Raw genomic sequence first — 20,096 nt, 5'->3', positions numbered from 1 at the left:
AATCCATGAATTTGTTCGTTTCGTTCCCTCTTTTAGTAACATTAAAGCATTCGGAGTTTGTCTGCACGGTTCCCTAGATTTCTCTGTGTTATGCATCGATACGTTTTCTGTGTAAGGCCATAGCAATTCTTGATCGTGATCCATCAGGGGTTGAATTGTTTTCTTGCTGTTCTAACGAATGAGTTTCTTATTATATTTTTAGTGAATTGTTTCGGATTAGTTAAAATATTTGTTCATGTTTTCACGCGCAACTTTGTCTTTAGTTCACTACAAAATTTCTATCTTATTGATACACTTTGTATAATGTTGATATTTTCATATATTTTCACATCAGAAAACTACCAAGATGCCAGTTTTCATACGAAACTATAGAAAGCATCCTTGAACCTGTCGCACAGCAGGTAATATATTTATTAATCAATTTATGATCTTCAGTCGTCGTTCATGTCAAGATGAGATTTACTCTCCCAATGTTTCCGAAAATGTCATCTAAAGAATGCCCTTAACAAAAAAACTTCAATTGATTTAAATTGATTTTTGAAATATATATTGTATATGCACTACCTTTAACATACGTCAATATTTGTATAACATGTTGTAGTACATTTGAAATTTGTTGTATCAATTTATATTTATTAAATAAAAACAATTGATATATTTGTGTATAAAATATTTGTTGAAAGATACAAATTCTGATTTAAATTTCATAACAAATTACTGTGAACATTATATTTTTGTAACGAGCATATACTACCAAATGACTGTTGTTTCTTTATATAGAACTATGACATCATCTATAAATATAGGGCAGAGGATTACTAAATTCATCTTTAGGTCTGAAAGCTTAGATGCAGGAAACTTAATCCCATCGGTTAAGCATCATAAAAACTATGTTACCCATCTGAGATCATTTACTGTTTCCAAAAAAGGACATGTTCAAGCTGGTTACTGATCAAATCATCCCACACATTATACATACAGAAATACTAATACTCTTCGAACTGAGCAACCTTCTAAACATGTTTAATGACTTACTCTTGCAATATTAATGTATATGCCAAATAATATGCCTTCATTTATTATTTTAACATCAGTATTTTGTAACTAATTAAATGCATAAAGTAACAAATAAGCTGATTATGTTCATGTTTCTTAAGTTTTAGTAAGGAATATATAAATTTATAATCCTTAATGTACATAGTCAATATTGTAAAGCATAATAATTCAATTGTATATAAATAAAAATTGGACTGGATTTATCTGTTATCACCCACCAATATTTATTTATCCTTCACTGTGTGCAATTATATCTGAAAAATAATTATTCAAATTTAAAAATCTCATTTATATTATGTAGGTTTCCAGGCTTGTTATTCTTCACGAAGAAAGCCGAAGATGGAAATGCAATGCCTGATTTGGGTAGACCCGTACAAGCAGTTAGTATGGCAGTGGCAAATCTTGTAAAGGTAAAATTCAATAAAATGTAAATAAAATTTTGTATAAAATTTACATATCTTCCTAAACTTTATTATTAATGTCCAGGTTGGAAAAGAAACAATAATTCTTCTGATGATGCTTTACTTAAACAAGACATGCCTGCAGCCTTAACAACGTGTGGAGGGGAGCTTCGCGGTCTCTTGGAAGAAGCATCAGCAATGCAAAACAGATCCTTATTCTGGACACAGCTAGGTATTAAAAGTAGCATATAAATTCTGTACATAGAACGCGAGCTGTTTACACATTGAAATTAAATTTGTTTTAGAATAAAACTTATCGAAGGATTCGCGCGTATTCTCCAAGGAACCAGTTGCATTATATTATGTTTTCGATGAAAGCGAATTTCGTAAAATTATCCGAGAATGTAAGAGAGTATTAGATTATTGGCAGTGGCCGAGTTATCGAGACAATGGAAGATTTAGTTCATTCCTTAAAATTTAGTCCTTGTCTCAGAAAGTATCGAAGGAAGTAAGCGCTCGGAAAAAGAATTGACTCATCAGGTACACAGAGAAATCCTAGTGCGCTGTTTGGAACAAGTAGTATATACAATCAATTGAGTTCATCTTATGTTAATACATCATTGATGTTAATAATTACCGGTACAGGTAAAAACACTTGCCCAATTCTTATCGTGTCTATGAAAATATTTATTCATATTATATCCCAAGGAGGTAAAGGAGCAGAAGAGGCCGCTGAAAATCGTAATTATCTATCCGCAGGATGTCAGATGAATTAAACGAAATTATTAGAGTATTACAATTGACAACGTACGATGAAGAGGAGTGGGATGCAGATCAATTAACGTACGTATCGCTTAAAAGAGGACAAAAAACTTGGTAGAAAATATACAGTCGAACTAATTCTTGCATGCACCTGTCTAGGTATTAAAAAAAGCCCAGAGTGCCATAGAATCTAGAATACGAGCTGCCTATGATTGGTTGGACGATGGTCTTGCTTTACGGGGTGGCGTAGGAGAAAAAAGCCTTCGTCAAATAGTTGAACAAGCACAACGATTAGCAGAGAGATATCTTCCTCCTTCGCAAGCAGAGCCATTACAAAAATTAACTTCGCAGATCGTTACTATGACCAATGCTCTTTGCGAGCTAAGACAGAATGAAAAAGGTTTCTATAAATATCATTTTATATGTATTATCCTTCTATGAAATAATAATATATCTTGTATTTTTTAAAGGAACTACGCCTCAAGCAGAAGCTTTAGCACGTGGCATAAAAGAGAAGACAAACGAACTTCGTAGCTCCATCGCTTCTGCTATTGTAGCAGCAGATAAATCTGGAACGACCCAAACTGCTCACACAGTTGCAGGTCGTTTAGAACAGGCCAATAAATGGTTACTTAATCCGCAACACGACGACAAAGGACTTGGCCAGAGGGCAATAGCTCTGATTATTCATGAAGGGAAAAAGGTACAGTATATGCAATATTAACATTTCTTTTTCTATTCTACGAACGTTCATTTATCTTTAATAATGAAATGCCCGCAAACGGAAAGAATCAACAACATGTAGCAAACGTAAGTTACATGTAACATTCAAGTATTTCTTCTAAAGTATGTACCGATGGTATCACGGTCTTTATATACGACAATTTCTAATCTTTCTCATGGTTATTAGTTGGTTTATACTCTAAAAATTAGGTTGCCGAGGGCTTACCAGGCATCCACAAGGCAGAGATTTTACAATTGTGCGATGAGGTTGACAATCTTTCTCACCAACTGGGAGACTTGTGTGCTCATGGTCAAGGAAATACTCCCCGTGCTCAGGAAATTGCCCGTCAATTATCGCATAAATTGTATGAACTAAAAAATAGAATACAACAAGCGGTCGTGTCAAGAGTGGTTGAAGATTTCATTGATATAACTACACCTTTGAAACAATTTACGGATGCTGTGTTAGCTCCACAGGGCACACCGGGACGCGATCAAAATTTCAATGATAAAACGCATGCTCTTCAAACGTTCTCGAATAGGGCGGCAAAAACTGCTAGAATGGTCGCAGCTGGTGGTAAGCATCCATATTAGGTCTACAAATTAATTTGTTGCTTAAAAAAAGAATCGTTGGAATTGTTCTTTCATTGAAATTTCAGGAAGTGGAGGAAACAAGAAGTTAGCAGAAGCATTGACCGCAAGCGCATCTCAAGTCGAGTCTCTAACCCCGCAGTTAATTAATGCTGGCCGAATTCGAATGACTTATGCGGACAGCAAAGCAGCCGACGAACATTTTGAAAATCTGCGACAACAATACGCGGAAACAATGCAGAGAACACGAGCGCTATGCGACGAAGCTACCGATAGCGGAGATTTTATTCGAACTTCCGAGGAACAAATGCAAAAACATTCGTTTCTCTGTGAAGAGGCTATTGCTAAAACTCATCCGCAAAAGATGGTCGACAATACGGCCGCTATTGCTAGATTGGCTAACAGGGTAATACTTGTTGCGAAACAAGAAAGCGATAACAGTGAAGATCCTGCATTTATTCAAAGAGTGAATCATGCTACGGATATCCTTCAAAATAGTGAGTCGCACGAAATGATTCTTTCAACTGATCAAACTTTTTTCTTAACTTATAAAAAAAAAAACAACTTTGATTTAGGTGTCGCTCCAATGGTTCAAGATGCAAAATTAGTTGCAATTAACATTAATGACAGTAACGCAGTGTCTCGTTGGAGGGAAAGTAATCGTGCGGTAAGTATCATGGAAATCATTTATTTTCGCGTATAATTATAATTATTTTTGTATCTTGTAGCTTTTAGCCAATGTTGGTCAAGTTCGTAAAGCCATCATCGTTCAACCAGATTTAATACCTCCGCCAGAGGTGTCACAATTACATCTTAACGATGGTGAGCATATAAAATACTTTTTATTTATGTATCTCATATTTTTTTACGTTACATTAGATATAAGTGGTCCTGAAAATTAACATGTTCGTTCTTTTATTATCTGAAGATTTCTTTATAGTACAATATAAACTCTACACCTTTATAATATAAAAGTCTTTTAACGTTTCTTACAGACGCACAATTGCCAACCCGTCAATATAATTACTTCACAGATAAAGGTATAATAAATTTGCGTAAAGATAGTTTGTGCATGATCAATTATCATAGTGTATTAATAAGGTATCACTTAGATCGATTCGTTAAATATACAACCATAGAAGATAGTAATGAACTATCAGATATAATATTGGATTCGTTTCAGTATAACGTTATTTTTTTTGTATTTCGTTTAATGAAAACATTTGAATATTTCTGAATATTTCTTTAAATACCAGTTGGTGAGCCTTTAAGAAATCAACCATCGCCAAGCAATTTACGTGTCATGAGCCCTAGTCTGAACACAAATAAATCTCAACAACGTTCTGTCAGTCCATTACCTAAGTGGGCGCGTGAAGGTATTTACTATTATTTGACCAGAAATCCAATTAACTTATTTATTTTGCTTAAATGAAATTTTGCATACACTGTTTCAAAGTAAGAATACAAAATAGATAGCAAGGTATTATTTTTTTTATATTTATGTATAATTACTTTTTTTGTCAGGAGATAATCCAGATCTCCTATATCAAGAACTGGCTTCTGACAACGAGTTAGAAAAATCAGTTCACAATGGAGGTAAATTAAGATCAGTACTTTTGAGGATTGAAATCAAATTTTCAATACTCAAGACTGTGTGTATTTTAGGGGAAAAAAGCATGTGTGCATTGAAATTAAATATACCATATTTTCAACAATTTAAAAGATATATAAATATGTACATAAATATGTACAAAACTGAAAAAGAAAATTTTATTTTACTAACATTCTTGTCAATTTCATTGAACAAATTCTAATTGCATTCTAATTTCATTAATATATTTTTGTTATGTCTTATCGTGTTTGTATATTGCATGGATACTAAGATAATTTTGCATTAAAATATCATTTAAATCTAATAATATATGTGTGTTACATCTTTAATGCTGCGTGGATGAAAGGCTATCATTATGATTATAATAATGACGACGGTAATTATAAAATCTCTGCATTGTTTCGTATATGATTATTGTGTATAATGTACGTTTATTGTTTGGACTACAGATTGAAGGTTTTAATATTTCAATTAATCAGTTATTATAAAGATGTTTAATTTTATTTTAGAAGTTGCCCCTCCACGTCCACCTTTACCTGGTGGAGATATACCACCCCCGCGACCACCACCTCCAGAGACAGATGATGAGGATGAAATGTTTATGCATGCGCCACAACCTAATCAGCCCATTATGGTAAATCTACTTTTTAGTACTTTTAAGCATTTCTAATGCACAAATTAAAAATATTACAATTTTTAGATGGCTGCCCATGGATTGCATCAAGAAGTACGGCAATGGTCCAGCAAAGATAATGAAATTATTGCAGCAGCAAAGAAGATGGCTATTCTAATGGGTAGATTATCAGGTTTGGTTCGAGGAGAGGGTGGTAATAAAAGAGACTTGATTGCCTGTGCCAAAGCCATTGCAGAAGCTTCCCAAGAAGTGACTCGTTTGGCTAAAGAGCTTGCTAGGGAATGTACTGATAAACGTATTCGTACAGTAAGTGCGCTTTTTCTATAATACAATGTTTATATATAAAACATGTGTATTTTTAAAATTCTTAACTTTTTTTTTTAGAATCTTCTTCAAGTTTGTGAACGTATACCTACCATAGGTACACAGCTAAAGATATTGTCAACTGTAAAGGCAACAATGTTAGGTGCCCAAGGTACAGTATGCAAATTATTTAATTTAACATATTTCTATATCAATGCATATTTTATTCAGTAAATCTTCTAAACTGTTAATAAATATTAATAGAGATTGGGGAGTATAATTTTATATTTTAAACAGTTTCTAAAACGAGAACAGTTATTAATAGCATTTTTTACGCATAGAGACGCTCCCCACCTGGGAAGAGCTGATGCTTTATGGTAAAAAAAGAATATTAACAAATTATGCTTGATGTCTTAAGCACCTATTTTTTGTTTGATTTATGAAATATTTCAGTTTTCTATTTGCATTATAATGCATGCATATTTTAGTCCTCCTCGTGGGTGAAACTATGAAAATATTCAGTAATCTATCAGTCAGTGTAAAAAAGAAATTTACAAATTGCGTATATTACGTATTCAATTGATTATAAAATATTTGAATTTACGATTTTTCAATTAATTAATGTTTATTGATGTCTTGTTTAAACTTTAAATGGTTTGCGGTTGATATGCCTCTGCTCATCGCGGTGTAGACGAATTGATTGGCTGCAGTAAGTTTATTACAGTACAAGTGTAGATCATTCTAGACAATACATATAATTGATAATCATAGATATGTGGATATTAATATTATTTGTACGTACCAAGAAACGTTTTTACTCCTAAAATACGTTTTATGTATAATACGTGTATCACATATTATGTTGTCAGATTAATCTAAATTTAACGGTAGTATAAGTGTTAGATTTTTCCATGTTTGATTTCCATATTCCATCATCTGTTTGAAATGAATATAATGTATTTTTGAATTCCATTAAGTAGTAATAGCAGTCATGTATAGCATGCAATTTATTTCATAGTCTTTTATTCTTTATCATATATTTGCAAACAAAAACTCACATTATACTTGGATACATTTAATAATAAAAATAGATACTTGATCTTTTCAAATTAAAGTTAAAACCCGTTTTTTAATCTTTGCTCTGTGTTTCAAAAATACAGGTACAGAAGAGGATCAAGAAGCAACAGATATGCTTGTTGGCAATGCTCAAAACCTCATGCAAAGCGTGAAAGAAACGGTTCGTGCAGCAGAATGCGCGAGCATCAAAATACGTACCGCGTCTGGTATGAAGTTACGATGGGTGCGACGTCAACCATGGTATCAGTAATAAATGGAATGCTGCAGTAAGAAAAAGTGATCTAAAACAGATAAGTAAGATTTTCTAATATTAAATTCATTTTAATGAATTGATTCTATATAATATATTTCAAGAAAGTGTTCTAACAAGGACAACATTCAAGTATTTACAATTGATTTAATATCTCATGAACTGTCTGAAAAATGAGTGTCCATTTAAAACAAAAATAGTTGTTAAATTAATGAATATAAATTATATATATATATTCGCCAAATTTTCATACACAGAAATAATTAAATCCATTTTAAATACCTGAACTGTATCCTTGTAATAAGTATAGCATAATTTATACTTATATATATACACACTCTGACAAACTATATGATCATTATATACAAATGATAGTTTTTAATTTAAAAAAGAAGCTAGTGACTAATATTACAGATACTTTACAAAAAACTGAGAGACATATCTCAATTGGTAAACTTATAATTCAAAAATATTTTTAGATGACACGTTTAAGGGAATGCTTAAAGCCAATGTCTCTCGTAATTCAATTAAAAGATAGAATCTAATTAGAGATGACAAAGCTTATGCCTTATACAAATTACCAATTTGCAATATATATTTTTATGTGTATTTGCAATAAGTGTACTTTACACATGTGTATACATATTTACCTAAAACCGGCACAATAGAAGAAATTTTTTATCTACATTTATTAATCCAAGATAGTATAATGTATTTTTTCAAACTAAAAAAATTAGAATATAATTTTTTAATAGGTGCTATCTGCCGCAAAATACATGTAGAAAACATTAACATGCAATATTATATAATAAGTAAATATATTTTTGTAATTCTTACCTAATAATCTTTTTAGAGAACATAAAGGGTGTTCGGCTACGGGTGGGGATCTTTCAAGCGGGTAGTAGCTCGGATAATTTTGAACAACCTTTTCCAAGAAAGAAAAAGTTGTTCGAAATCACACCAGCTATGCCCCAAATTATGCTCACTCGTAGCCGAACACTCCGTACATAGTTATTTAGATATTCTCAATGTTTTCAAACTGGTGCTATATGTACGTGCAATATAATACAAGATAGTGGAAGATAACATAAGATTAAACAATGTTAAACCAAATACACGAAATCAGTTTAATATGTCCTTAAAAAAAATTTAGATTAAATACTAATATAAAGTTACTCATAATATCAATTTTAGTAATATACTCTAAGATAATTACATGTAAAACTATTTATAATAAATATTAATTTTTATTATATAATACAAAATATAAAAATTTAAGAAACATTAATTTGTATTATAACAAGATTATGTACACGTGTTGCTAACCTAAGGATTAATAAAATTATTACTCAAGAGAATCCCTTTTTATCGGATGTAAGCTAGGAATTGTAACTCCTGGTATTTTATTTTTTGGTATTTTCCCAGGTCTCAAATAAGGATTGTCTATAGCATCCTGTTGGGTTGTAGTTTCGCCGTTTTGTTCGCCGTCTTCGTTTTGTCCTTTCATACCTATAACCATGTCAAATATCATAAACAAATTGAAATTTAAGTTCATTTATATTTATTGAACATTTAATCAGACCTTCCTCCGTCTCTTCGATCTCTTGTTCTTTTTTCTTTTTAACCGGACTCGGTTCAAAGTGAAAATCTTGATCAGTTTCAAATATTTGATCTTGTGGAAGGAGCGCCGAAAGGTAACTAGGAAATTGCGGTTTACACGATATTACTGAAAATACGAAATACTCAATATCATGGATATATGTGTATTATTCGTACATAATAGCAGTTACTTACGCGGAAACATACTATTATCCTCTGCTAAAAATAGACTATGCGTTTCTCCTGTTTTTGCAATAAACCTTGTTAAAGCCCTTTCAATATCACGTTTTTGAGTGGCTGCTTTTTCTCTTATCGCCTCGTATTCTGTTACTGGTTGTTTATGTGTCTGTTTACAAGTAAAAATGCAATCTCGTGAATATAATAAACACTGTAGGTAAACTAAAAATATTAATATATTATATGTGAATTGCACTAATCTTTAATATATTATATTTAATTTAATTTTAGTAATTATACCGGTGTTCTGATGTAAGCATGCGGATCCGGGAAAGGTGGCAAATGACTCGGTATATGGGCCGGATGACCTTGTTTTACACCAGCTTGCAAAATATTCAATTGTTTCGACTGAGTTTGTTGCTGAAGCGGTGGTAATACTGTCCTGTTCGCTCTTTTACCATAACTTTCTAAGTTGTCTAATTTTATACCCATATTTATTAAAGCCACTATAACATCTGCGATCAGTGGCTCTGTTCTACCAGAAAGTTCACAGTAATTTCTTGCTGATTCACCAACTTCTACTATAACTGTAAACAATTGATCAAATGTATTAGATTTGTGATAGTATAATCATCGAAATAATGTATAATAAATAAATCCTTAAACTTTTTCATATTTAAAGGTTAGGAATATTAAATTTAGTTTAAATACATACAAGACTGTAACATTTCTGTAAGAGTTTCTAACGCTTGCTTCTCACAAGTATCATAACCACTTTCCACCAAAATACTGCAAACAACATGATTTAATATTTTTCTTCGTGTATTTGTTGTTTGAATGTCCATGTTTGTTTAATATAAACACTGAATAGGTAAAATCTTACAATGGAATTCGCAACTGTATGAAGCACCATCTCGCGTGAAATTTAAAATGTACATATGTATTTATATATGTACCGACATCTCTTCGCATACTGGTTGGAACCGGAACTACAAGTGAAGTCTACAAAAATACCATTTTTCTGCATTATATAAACTACCATTTCTAAATTATTACATTTTAATTAATCTCATGAGAAATACTCCGTATTAAATAATAAATGTTAACGAAAAGGCTTACTAAATTTAATAAAAATCTGGCACTTTTTAGCAATGATTTATACATGTGCATATATGCATGCTATCTACATATGTGCATGTTTGCTAACAGTTACTTGTTGTGTTTAATCTTTGTATTGTGAGGAATCAATGATTGTTGAATTATCATAATCATTCTTGTTCTTGGTAATTCGACAAACTTTGAATTATGCAGTTTTATAAGGAAAAACTTTTGTCACCTGGACAATTGAAACGTCTGAGTGAACACAAGTACAGCTGTACAACGAATAGCCTTTTGGACGGACTTCTTCAACCGTGGTGGGACTGGCTCGTTAGCAAAGTTCCACTTTGGCTTGCACCTAATTTAATCACGATTTTGGGGCTTATCGTGAACATTGTTACCACTTTAATTCTTATTTATTACAGTCCCGATGCTAAAACCGAGGTATTATTTACATAACCTATTTTATCTTCCTTTTTCTGAATGATAGTTCAAGATCTGTTGCCTTTTTAAAGATTCAATGAAAAATCATTATAACATTAACGAGCAAAGGAACATATCGAAAAGTTAACGATAAATAAAATTAAATACCTAAAAATAGATTCTACAATATTTTAATTTATTGTAGTTTATACATAAATATGATGATGGTTTATTTTATACACATTTTAGGCACCTAGGTGGGCATGCTTTTTATGTGCACTGGGTTTATTCATTTATCAAAGCCTGGATGCCATAGATGGCAAACAGGCAAGAAGAACAGGAACTTCAACACCATTGGGTGAACTGTTTGATCACGGATGTGATTCTATATCAACCGGTGTGTATGATGTTTCAATTGATAAACTTATCTAATTCTTTTAATTGACTATATTAAAGTACATATTACATTCCTAAATAATTTAAATCTTATCTTGTTTATAATTTAATTTTTGTTAGAACAGCTGAACTTATAATTTTATGGTTTTAGTGTTTGTTGCTCTGTCAGCATGTATAGCTGTACAATTAGGATATTATCCAACATGGATGTTTTTCCAATGTTTCTGTGCAATGACACTATTTTATTGTGCTCATTGGCAGACCTATGTTTCAGGTATGAAGTTATATTTATCCATAGATACTGATAATAATGATTTCATCAACTTTTTTTATATTATAGCATAAGTGTTTCTGAACAGGTTCATTAAGATTTGGCAAGGTTGATGTTACGGAAGCACAGTTTACTATTATAACGATTCATCTGATTTCTGCAATCTTTGGGCCCAAAATATGGATGATGGAGGTTGTACCTATTTTATTTTTTAAAATATAATTTATTTAATTTTAAAATATTTTATGCCAATCAATCTGGTAATACAGGTATTTAAAATAACTGTTTTATATTTAGTGATTTTATTGATTGTCATAAAATATTTGTATTTATAAGTTTAATCATCTTCAATATTAGAAATTTATTCAATGGTAGAAACTTCATTTTTTAAGGTACTGTAGTATACTATCAAACTATAATCATTTAGTATTTAGGAAATAAAATATAACTAAACACACTAGTGTCCAGGTTTCCCTACAAATACATAAAACTCTTACCAATTCATACAATGTTGAGTTTTTCACAAATTTTTTTTATTCTGAGCCTTCATCAAATTTTGTTTGTATTTGCTTAGTTTATTATTATTATTTCTATCATAGTTTTAGCAAAAGTGACAGTAATACATGTATGCTTCACATATTTTAAGTTTGATTGTTTAAATAACGATAAAGAAAAAAAGCTATTAAATTAATGAATCATTAGAGATTTTGTTTTCATGCAGTAAATAATTTATTACAGTGGATGTAATGAATGCTATTGTGAGTTTTACGATTTTGTATCTCAAGACTCATGTTCTTTCTCAAAAAAGAAAAAAAAATGAAAGAATTCCGTTGCATGAGTCTAATGAGAATATTTCTTACAGATACCATACATAGATGGTTTTATGTTTAAGTATTTAATAGGAGTTATGACAGTAATTTGTGCACTGGCAAACTTATATTCCATCTTTTCGGTGATTTTCACCGGAGGAGTGGGCAAGAATGGTTCAACTGTGGCTGTAAGTTAGTCAATTAGACTCTTGTTTTTGGAAATTATAAAAATGGGAACAGCATGGCATGAGGAGCAGCATGGCATGAGGAACAGCGCTGAAATTACTTATTTTTTTCTATTTTTTTCTTTTTTTTGCTATGAATCTTATTATCATAATATACATTTAATTTCTTACTCATTTATTCCTTTTCATCCATTTATTTTCCTCGCATCATTTTCACAACGAATACTTTCATTCATACCTACAATTGTAATTCATTAAGTTTTTATTGAATTTGGACAAAATAAATATAAAATCATCTGTGTATGAATTTAGGGTATATTGTCATAAATATGAAGTTATATGTCAATTCTGTTTATGGTATATTGTCTTTTGAATATACTTTCTGTATGTTATGCTTTTGAAACAATTTCTAATGAAAAATTTTAATTTACGTTATAAATATGTTATTTTAAGATGTGTACATGATATATACATGTTCTCAAATTAATATTATTTCCAATCATTTAACTATGCCAATAGAAAAATGTATATGGTAGATGTCAGGTAATTTTACATTTTGCTTCATGCTCATAATTTATTTTGTTTCAAACATTCCTTTTCATCTTAACCACATATTAAATTATTATGAGTTTCATTAATACTAACAACATAGATAGAAAATTGATAGGGATATCTAAGGTAATTTTCATTGTTATACATTGCAGCTTCCTCGTGCCTAATTTATTTTAAACATTGTTATTGATATACAAACATGGGTCACAAGTAGAACTAGCCCATGAAAATACTGATTAAAAACTTCCTAAACATAAGTAATGTATAGAATAACCTTAGGATAAATATATACTGAATTTTTTACATTTTTCATAACAAGCCAGATTTTGTACATTTGTTTAGATGCCAGTGCTTGGTGTAGGCACGATCAGTAACTACGTAGCAGTGTTATTTTATGCAGGCTACATTCATGTATTCCTTGAATTCTGTAAAGTGTTTGAATCTGGTGGGATTGGAAAGAATGGTTCCACAATTGCAGTAAGTTTTAAGTGCAAAAACAACTTAGTTGCATTTGTGTAAAACTTTAATACTATTGTCACTATATGTAGTAATGAACATCTCTCTTCTTTCATTCTGCTTGCCTGTCTAGACTTTTGGGTTCTTGTTATTTGCAAGGAACAGTTTCTGCATTAATAAATTTATATCTTACCATTTTTCTGCACATTAATTTATTATATGGTATGCAGGCTATAAAAAACATGGCTTATATTTTGATACAAATAAAAGTGCTACTTTTCTACTCTGTTTAAGCGCTTATAATTGTGTTCTTTTTCATTTCTGAGTATGTAGCATCCGTTATGAAAATGTTTTTAACACATGAACGAACAGCTGTGTATGATTACTTTCAAATAAAAGAAGATGATGTATATATTATCAATATAATAATATTGATCTAAGTAAAGACTTTAGAATTCATGAAAAACAACATACTATTACTTTCTCTTATTGAATGGTAAATATTGTTAAAGTGGAACCGTTCAATTTTACATGAATAGGATGTGTTAAAATTTCAATAATAAGATTTGAAATTGTTTCAAGAGCAGACAGTTTTCACTGATGTGTGATAAAATGTATTATAACAGGAATCAATATTGAATTTGTATTAGAAATGTATTTAAAAGTAACTAACAGAAAGGTTTTTTTGTGTCACTTGCACAGTTGCCATACACTGGCACAGAGGTCAAGGTGTTTCCATTATGGGCTGCTGTGGGCATCGCTATTTTATTTGCACAGAGCAGCATGTCCGTCATTCTTGCCGGTGGTGTCGGAAAAAATGGCTCCACCGTCGCAGTAAGTCAGTTCAGAAGTAATAGAATCAATGTGTAGTGCACTTTGCATTTTATCTTTATTTAGACCTACGTTAAAAGAAACTATTCTACAGTTTCTCCAATACATTTAAATAGAATATGATACCATAAAATAAATTTGCATTAACTATGTCATTTGTACATTATTAATACCTAATGTATTGTTATTTAATTAGAGTTTAATTACATAATATATGAACAACTTTTAATTCAATTGTGTTGTAAATTATTTGTGGGTCTAAATTTAGCAAGAGCATCACACAGAACTGTTTACTGTACCTTCTTTTTTTTTCATTTCGGTTAACACCTTTTCCTATGTATTTCTGAATTTATATGGATATATCATACATTTCCATTTTTATAATCCTATCCGTTAATTGCACTTTTCCCTCCATCTTTAAGGAATTGCATGTATTATAAATAGTAATACAATAACATTAATTAATATAGGTTTTAATGCAACTGCTATTTTATTAATATTAGATAATTTTGTACATACTGCATTTGCCATGCTTAGAACCTAGAAGTAGTTTAATTATCTTTACATTTCTGTTTTAATCTTCATATTTTAACATGTTTCATAAGTAAATACTTCTAAACTTGAATGTTTCTAAAAACTTGCATCTTATTCTTGAATGTGTTAATATTGTTATAAAATTTATGATTCAGTATATCTTGCAATTAAATTATATTTGAGTTATAATAATTAATGATCAGCTTGCAAGCAATATCTTTTTATTGATTATATGTACCTTTATGATATTTATTTTATTTCAGGGAACATCAGTTTTATCACCAATTATTCCATTTAGCTTTGTGGTAGTACCAGCTTTTATAATTTATAGAAAAAGTGCTGAACATGTATATGAAAATCATCCTGCACTGTATATACTTGCATTTGGAATGGTTGCAGCTAAAGTTACCAATCGATTAGTGGTAGGTATATACTAATGATAAATATTTGTCTGTCTCTGATCTGTAAACTGTATTATGATTCATTATCACAGGTTGCTCATATGACAAAAAATGAAATGCAATATTTAGACAGTTCACTGATTGGACCAGCAATGCTGTTCTTGAATCAATATTTCAATTTCTTTATCAAAGAATATTATGTTCTTTGGCTATGCTTTGTAAGTTTTATAATCTATATGAAAATATTTCTTTTTCTTTTTTCTTTTATTTTTAGTTATCCTGTTTTATGTATTATTCGTTTATATTTCTAGATCTGGGTGACTTTGGATTTATTCCGATATAGTGCTCAAATATGCCTTGAGATTTGCGATCATATGAAGATCAAACTGTTTAGGATACCCTTAGGAGATCATCGATCGAGCCAGGTTTCTAATACAGCTGAAAAAAATGGTACTAACAGGTCCCAACGTAACAGATTGCAAAAAAAACATCACTAGGATTTACTTGTGATAATAAATGTGCTGTATGATTCACTTTATGTATAAAGGAGAGTTATAATACAAGAGATCATAGATATTTGATAAATTTTGTTATTATGACTGTATATATAAACAAGTGTTCGAATAGTACAGTTCATTTATTATCACATTTATTTGTAATCATCGTCGCATCTGATTAGTACTGAATATATAAATAAAAGGTCTCATCAACATATTTGATTAAAAGTTACTCACTGCTTCTCGTCGATTGCAGCTATTTTCTGTTATCGACGAAAAGATATGAACCTAGTGATCAAAACTAAATAAATAGAGCAATAGAAACAATACATAGACACGTGACAAAAAGTAATGCATAATTATCGATTACTTGAATGAAAAGACATGACAAATTTTAAGTTTCATAGTTATCTGATTAAATCAGTAAATGTGAATTTATTTATTTTTTAATGATTAGTGGACAAAACATTTCTGTAGTCTAGTGAAAATTCACTTTAAATATCATAATTATTTTGGAATCTCAAAAGAAAGTTTTTTTAAATACAGTGTTAAAAAGACAATTATAAAGTAAATAACTGTTTCTTGTTTATAAGTTTCAAATATTTTTGAAGGTCTCTTTTATGTACCATATTATAGTCCTGGTTTTCATCTAGAATACTTGAATTTATTAGAAAAATAAAACAGTTCTGTTTTATAACCAACATGTATATAGTTATATACTACAAATATTTCCATAGTCAATTATAACATAAACTATTTATAGCGTAAGCGAACAACCAAAGATAGTTACTTTGAGTTCAAGTGACCCTAATCTACGGTTTTCGGTATTTTTCTTGCTTATCCACAATTTAATGAGGAATTGTAAGGAATTGAAAGAATGTTGCTGATTAACAAATTACGATAATTGTGTGTTCTAATACTCTCTTTTATTGAATATTTATTAGTGAACGAAGAAAATTGTAAACGAAAAACGTATAGAGCATAGGAAATGTACGTATATATTGCACATGTGTATTAATGGTAATATTTTTCATTTGTAATGATTTGTCATTTAGCTCAGATGTGGCCTTAACATACGCTTATCAATTGCAACTATAAATAATTATAGTTCTATAAATCCACAAAAGAGATTCATTAATTTTTAATGATCAACAATATGTGGCAGAGATTCTTATTTTTTTCTTTAGTACAATTAATGCTATACGAGAAACATGAATAATCATTGTAAAATTTATTTGTTATTGCTTACATAAAGTATGGCATATTGATCGAATAATATTCAATTGTACAAAGTGTCATAGAATTATATGATAAAGATGTGTTCTCTTATTAAACGTTCATTAAATGTGCACATTTAGATTCTCAATATGTTGTAGACTTTGTGATTAATGAAAAGTAAATTTTACAATAATTGTGCATTACTAAATAAGAAATGCATCATTTCAGAAGTGTGATACAGATGTTAAGTATACTTCAATTAAAAAATTTCTGTTAGTGATCCCAAATGTGAGAGGAAATATTTTGAGCTTTTAATATGTTTTTTTGCAAGAATTAAAAGCATTTGAAAACTTAAACAGTGATTAAATGGTTTATAATAGATCAACTTATATTGTAACATTAAATCATTGTAAAGGTGTTTCATTAGCCATGAAGTATTCTATTATAGCTGTACAATAAATCTTCAGTTTTTATAAAGTTATCAAGATTCTTGGGATGATAATATTAGGGTTGTTTGGAATATTATTGGAAAATAAAAAAAAATATGTACCTAATACTTTTGATGTATCGTATTTTGGTTTCTGTTCATAAACTGTATGATACTTTTTAGATAAACAATTTTCCTATCACATGCTATATTTCATTTACACGTTTTTATTGAAAGAGCTTAATAATGACAATGTTTAGGAATTACTGTCCTATTTCCTAGTCTTTAGAATCTCTAATCCATGTTAATCCTTCTGAAACAACTTTCAAAGGTGATTCTTCCAAGTAAATTTCTAATATATAATTCTATGGACGTTTTAGACATTAATCTGCATGCTGCATTACTGTACTCGAGACTATTAAAATTTTAACAAAATGTAAATGAATTTTATACAATGTTTAACAATTTTATATCAGCCTTGAATTGGTAATACAATAGATTTTAGTGTATCGTTTTCTTTGGTTTCACATTATTAACTATTTACAATTAAAGTATATGCAAAAGCAATGAGATACCTAATCCAGCAAGTAGAGATGGCATGCTAAAACTTATGTTTGCATGTTTCTTTGCCTATGTGCATAGTTTTAAAGCTTCATCAACTACATTCTCTAACTGTTCTATTAATTTATATAATCCAATTAACTAAACACTGTTACATACTTGATCAACCAGGTATGAAGAAGAAAAGCTTACTGTATATTAACACCTATATTATTCTAATACGTTCAATGAAAAAAAAAATGCTTCTAACTTTAACATGTCAATATTCCAAATAATTAACAGCAGATTAAAATGAAACATAAGAAGAAGTTAGAAATATTAGTAAGAAGAAGGATTATAATGGTGTAGTATCAAATGGTTATCAATCTCCCTTAATTATTATTACTTCTTTAAGATGGGTATATAATTCTCTAACTGTTAGATAGTATTAATAATGTCTGTTAAGTTTAATATATAATAACATGTTCACTTACGTATGTGCGAATAACACTGGCCAAAAAAGAGACAATATTAGAGCAATAAAATATCAGTAGAGATGATTAAAAAATGTTCAACTAACACTGTAACAAGGTATTCGCACATGCCCATTATAAATGTTCTTATTCGTTGGTGTGCATGAATATAGTTTTGTTCACAGTTCACATGATGGTGGAACAAGAACCTCTGTTAGACGAGGATTATCATCATGGATCCGATACCACCCTCGACCTATGACGATTGCAAAAATATTTCTCAACGTTCAAGATGGACAGGGTGTCAATAAAAGTTTCTACTAATTGGAAATTATTTTTTCCAATGAAAGACTCGTGTAAACTGGTATGGTAGCAAAGTACAAATCTTGGCTGACCTTTGCTCCCTTCTGAATTGCTGCATTGTTTTTGATCAACATTTGGATAGAAGGGAGATGGAAGTTGTGGATACGTATATGATACGTTTGAAAACCGGTGATTGAAACATAGTTGTTCTAAACAACGTAATACCCGTTAGATAAGACTTCATATTAATTATTTCAGATTTTAGATTTTAACCCTTGTGCACTGTTTAAATGAAGAAATATATTAGATCTGAAAGAGTGCTTGATGGTTGAAAGATTTAAGAAAACGAGGGTAGGAAGATAATTCTTTTTCTTTTGTGTGTTTTAGAAGGTCATCCTTTATAAGGATAATCCTTGATACTATGTAAGAGGAGATAGGACATTTTTCTTGATAGAATTTTAAATCAGAACTTTTCTCTGGACATATTTGGTATCAAGATAGTACAGGTTTTAGCATAATAAGTAACATATGTATTAATTCCAATGTATTATGGTCTTGTAATTTTCACTGAATTCTTAACAATACTTGTTTAAAGTCGTAGAGGAAGCAAAGTAGGGCAGTAATAGATTTTATAAATAGCAGTTCGACGTAAAATTTATGTACACTTTCATCTATTTATTACTTAAGATTTAAGTTGAAATTATATATTATCTGTATAGAAATTTTTCCATGGAAAGCTACACGGTTTTTAAAATACTAGTATCATCAAGTGAACGTACTGTTGTAAACTGTGAATAATGTAATTTTGTGCAATCAAATAAATTTTCATTAACACTTTGTTCTTCGTTTCCCTTAGTTAGCGATGTATATTGACGAATTAAACATAAAACTTTGTTTAAAACTTGATTTTGAATGAACAATATTATGCCGTAAATACATATTGTATATATATCTATAATTCGTTGATTAATTTCCTCAAAAATTTAATTATTAAGAACATGAGATTAAACCAGTTCGATGTTTTATCGTTTGAATTACGCGGGTAAGTATATTAATTTTTTTTTTGGTACAGCGCCATCTAGCGGGCCGTGCTCGGAACTAACGATATTTCTAATAGGAGAGCAGAATGAGCGAGGGAGGTATGCCAGGAGGTATACTATCACACCAAGGAAAAATCATTAATAACTCATTTCCTATGAACAATTATGAACTTTTATAATTGCTACGAAAGTACATGCTTGTAGCTACTTTCTCATATAGGGTTTTGTCAGATCCAGCCAGTAATTAATTAATTATAACAGTTTTAAGATCGAACGCTCGATCCGCGCGCTACCAACGGGAGAGAACTTTTCATAGTTTCTACTTTCTCCGGAGATTAATTTCCGTATACTTAACGATTAAAGAATAAAGAATAGCATCTCAGCTTCTTCTAATGTAGGTTTTCATAAGCCTTCTTTACGTAATTATTAATTATTAGCATTTTTCAAGTGATCGTTC

The 20,096-nt window shown here is 30.2% G+C and overlaps 3 protein-coding genes and 1 long non-coding RNA gene across 12 annotated transcripts; 2 read left to right on the top strand and 2 right to left on the bottom strand.

The window, feature by feature from the left end:
* The first annotated feature begins 784 nt into the window (after positions 1-784).
* LOC114873116 (vinculin) lies at positions 785-8,767 on the top strand. The gene is given in 28 exon segments (XM_046287149.1): positions 785-871; positions 1,358-1,387; positions 1,389-1,466; positions 1,543-1,555; positions 1,558-1,657; positions 1,659-1,685; positions 1,760-1,823; positions 1,825-1,880; positions 1,882-1,946; positions 1,949-1,972; positions 1,975-2,035; positions 2,104-2,210; positions 2,213-2,304; positions 2,379-2,619; positions 2,690-2,922; positions 3,153-3,519; positions 3,602-4,030; positions 4,109-4,200; positions 4,262-4,355; positions 4,529-4,573; positions 4,790-4,909; positions 5,058-5,129; positions 5,492-5,521; positions 5,655-5,779; positions 5,846-6,085; positions 6,164-6,254; positions 6,424-6,459; positions 7,243-8,767. Coding segments are annotated over 28 exon segments (3,186 nt in total). The 3' UTR covers positions 7,410-8,767.
* On the bottom strand, positions 6,779-7,235 carry LOC123988134. The gene is made up of 2 exons (XR_006829687.1): positions 6,885-7,235; positions 6,779-6,823 (listed from the first exon to the last, which is right to left on the bottom strand). It is a non-coding gene; the product is annotated as an uncharacterized LOC123988134 (long non-coding RNA).
* Positions 7,358-10,392, bottom strand: LOC114873121 (transcription initiation factor TFIID subunit 8). 3 transcript variants are annotated; one of them, XM_029181097.2, is made up of 8 exons: positions 10,305-10,392; positions 10,069-10,187; positions 9,901-9,974; positions 9,486-9,772; positions 9,204-9,354; positions 8,992-9,135; positions 8,736-8,918; positions 7,358-7,440 (listed from the first exon to the last, which is right to left on the bottom strand). In XM_029181097.2, exons 1-7 carry the CDS (start codon positions 10,353-10,355, stop codon positions 8,755-8,757), a joined length of 990 nt encoding a protein of 329 aa, XP_029036930.1. In that variant the 5' UTR covers positions 10,356-10,392; the 3' UTR covers positions 7,358-7,440; positions 8,736-8,754. The 3 variants fall into 3 exon arrangements, with proteins under 3 accessions (XP_029036930.1, XP_029036931.1, XP_029036932.1); XM_029181099.1 differs by lacking the exon at positions 7,358-7,440 and having other exon boundaries at positions 8,826-8,918; positions 8,992-9,107; XM_029181098.2 differs by lacking the exons at positions 10,069-10,187; positions 10,305-10,392 and having other exon boundaries at positions 9,901-10,062.
* On the top strand, positions 10,159-19,433 carry LOC114873119 (cholinephosphotransferase 1). 7 transcript variants are annotated; one of them, XR_003788862.2, is made up of 12 exons: positions 10,159-10,727; positions 10,956-11,103; positions 11,254-11,376; positions 11,462-11,565; positions 12,236-12,370; positions 13,262-13,396; positions 14,078-14,209; positions 15,004-15,162; positions 15,234-15,359; positions 15,453-15,591; positions 18,482-18,788; positions 18,858-19,433. XR_003788862.2 is itself a non-coding variant. In XM_029181089.2 (11 exons), exons 1-11 carry the CDS (start codon positions 10,491-10,493, stop codon positions 18,556-18,558), a joined length of 1,515 nt encoding a protein of 504 aa, XP_029036922.1. In that variant the 5' UTR covers positions 10,159-10,490; the 3' UTR covers positions 18,559-19,433. The 7 variants fall into 7 exon arrangements, 6 of the variants coding, with proteins under 6 accessions (XP_029036922.1, XP_029036924.1, XP_029036923.1 ...); XM_029181089.2 differs by having other exon boundaries at positions 18,482-19,433; XM_029181091.2 differs by lacking the exon at positions 12,236-12,370 and having other exon boundaries at positions 18,482-19,433.
* The last annotated feature ends 663 nt before the right edge of the window (positions 19,434-20,096 follow it).

Source organism: Osmia bicornis, chromosome 9, assembly GCF_907164935.1.
Source record: "Osmia bicornis bicornis chromosome 9, iOsmBic2.1, whole genome shotgun sequence".
Lineage (NCBI taxonomy): Eukaryota > Metazoa > Arthropoda > Insecta > Hymenoptera > Megachilidae > Osmia > Osmia bicornis.
The sequence above is the reverse complement of the archived record's forward strand: the minus strand, read 5'-3'. Positions and strand labels throughout refer to the sequence as shown.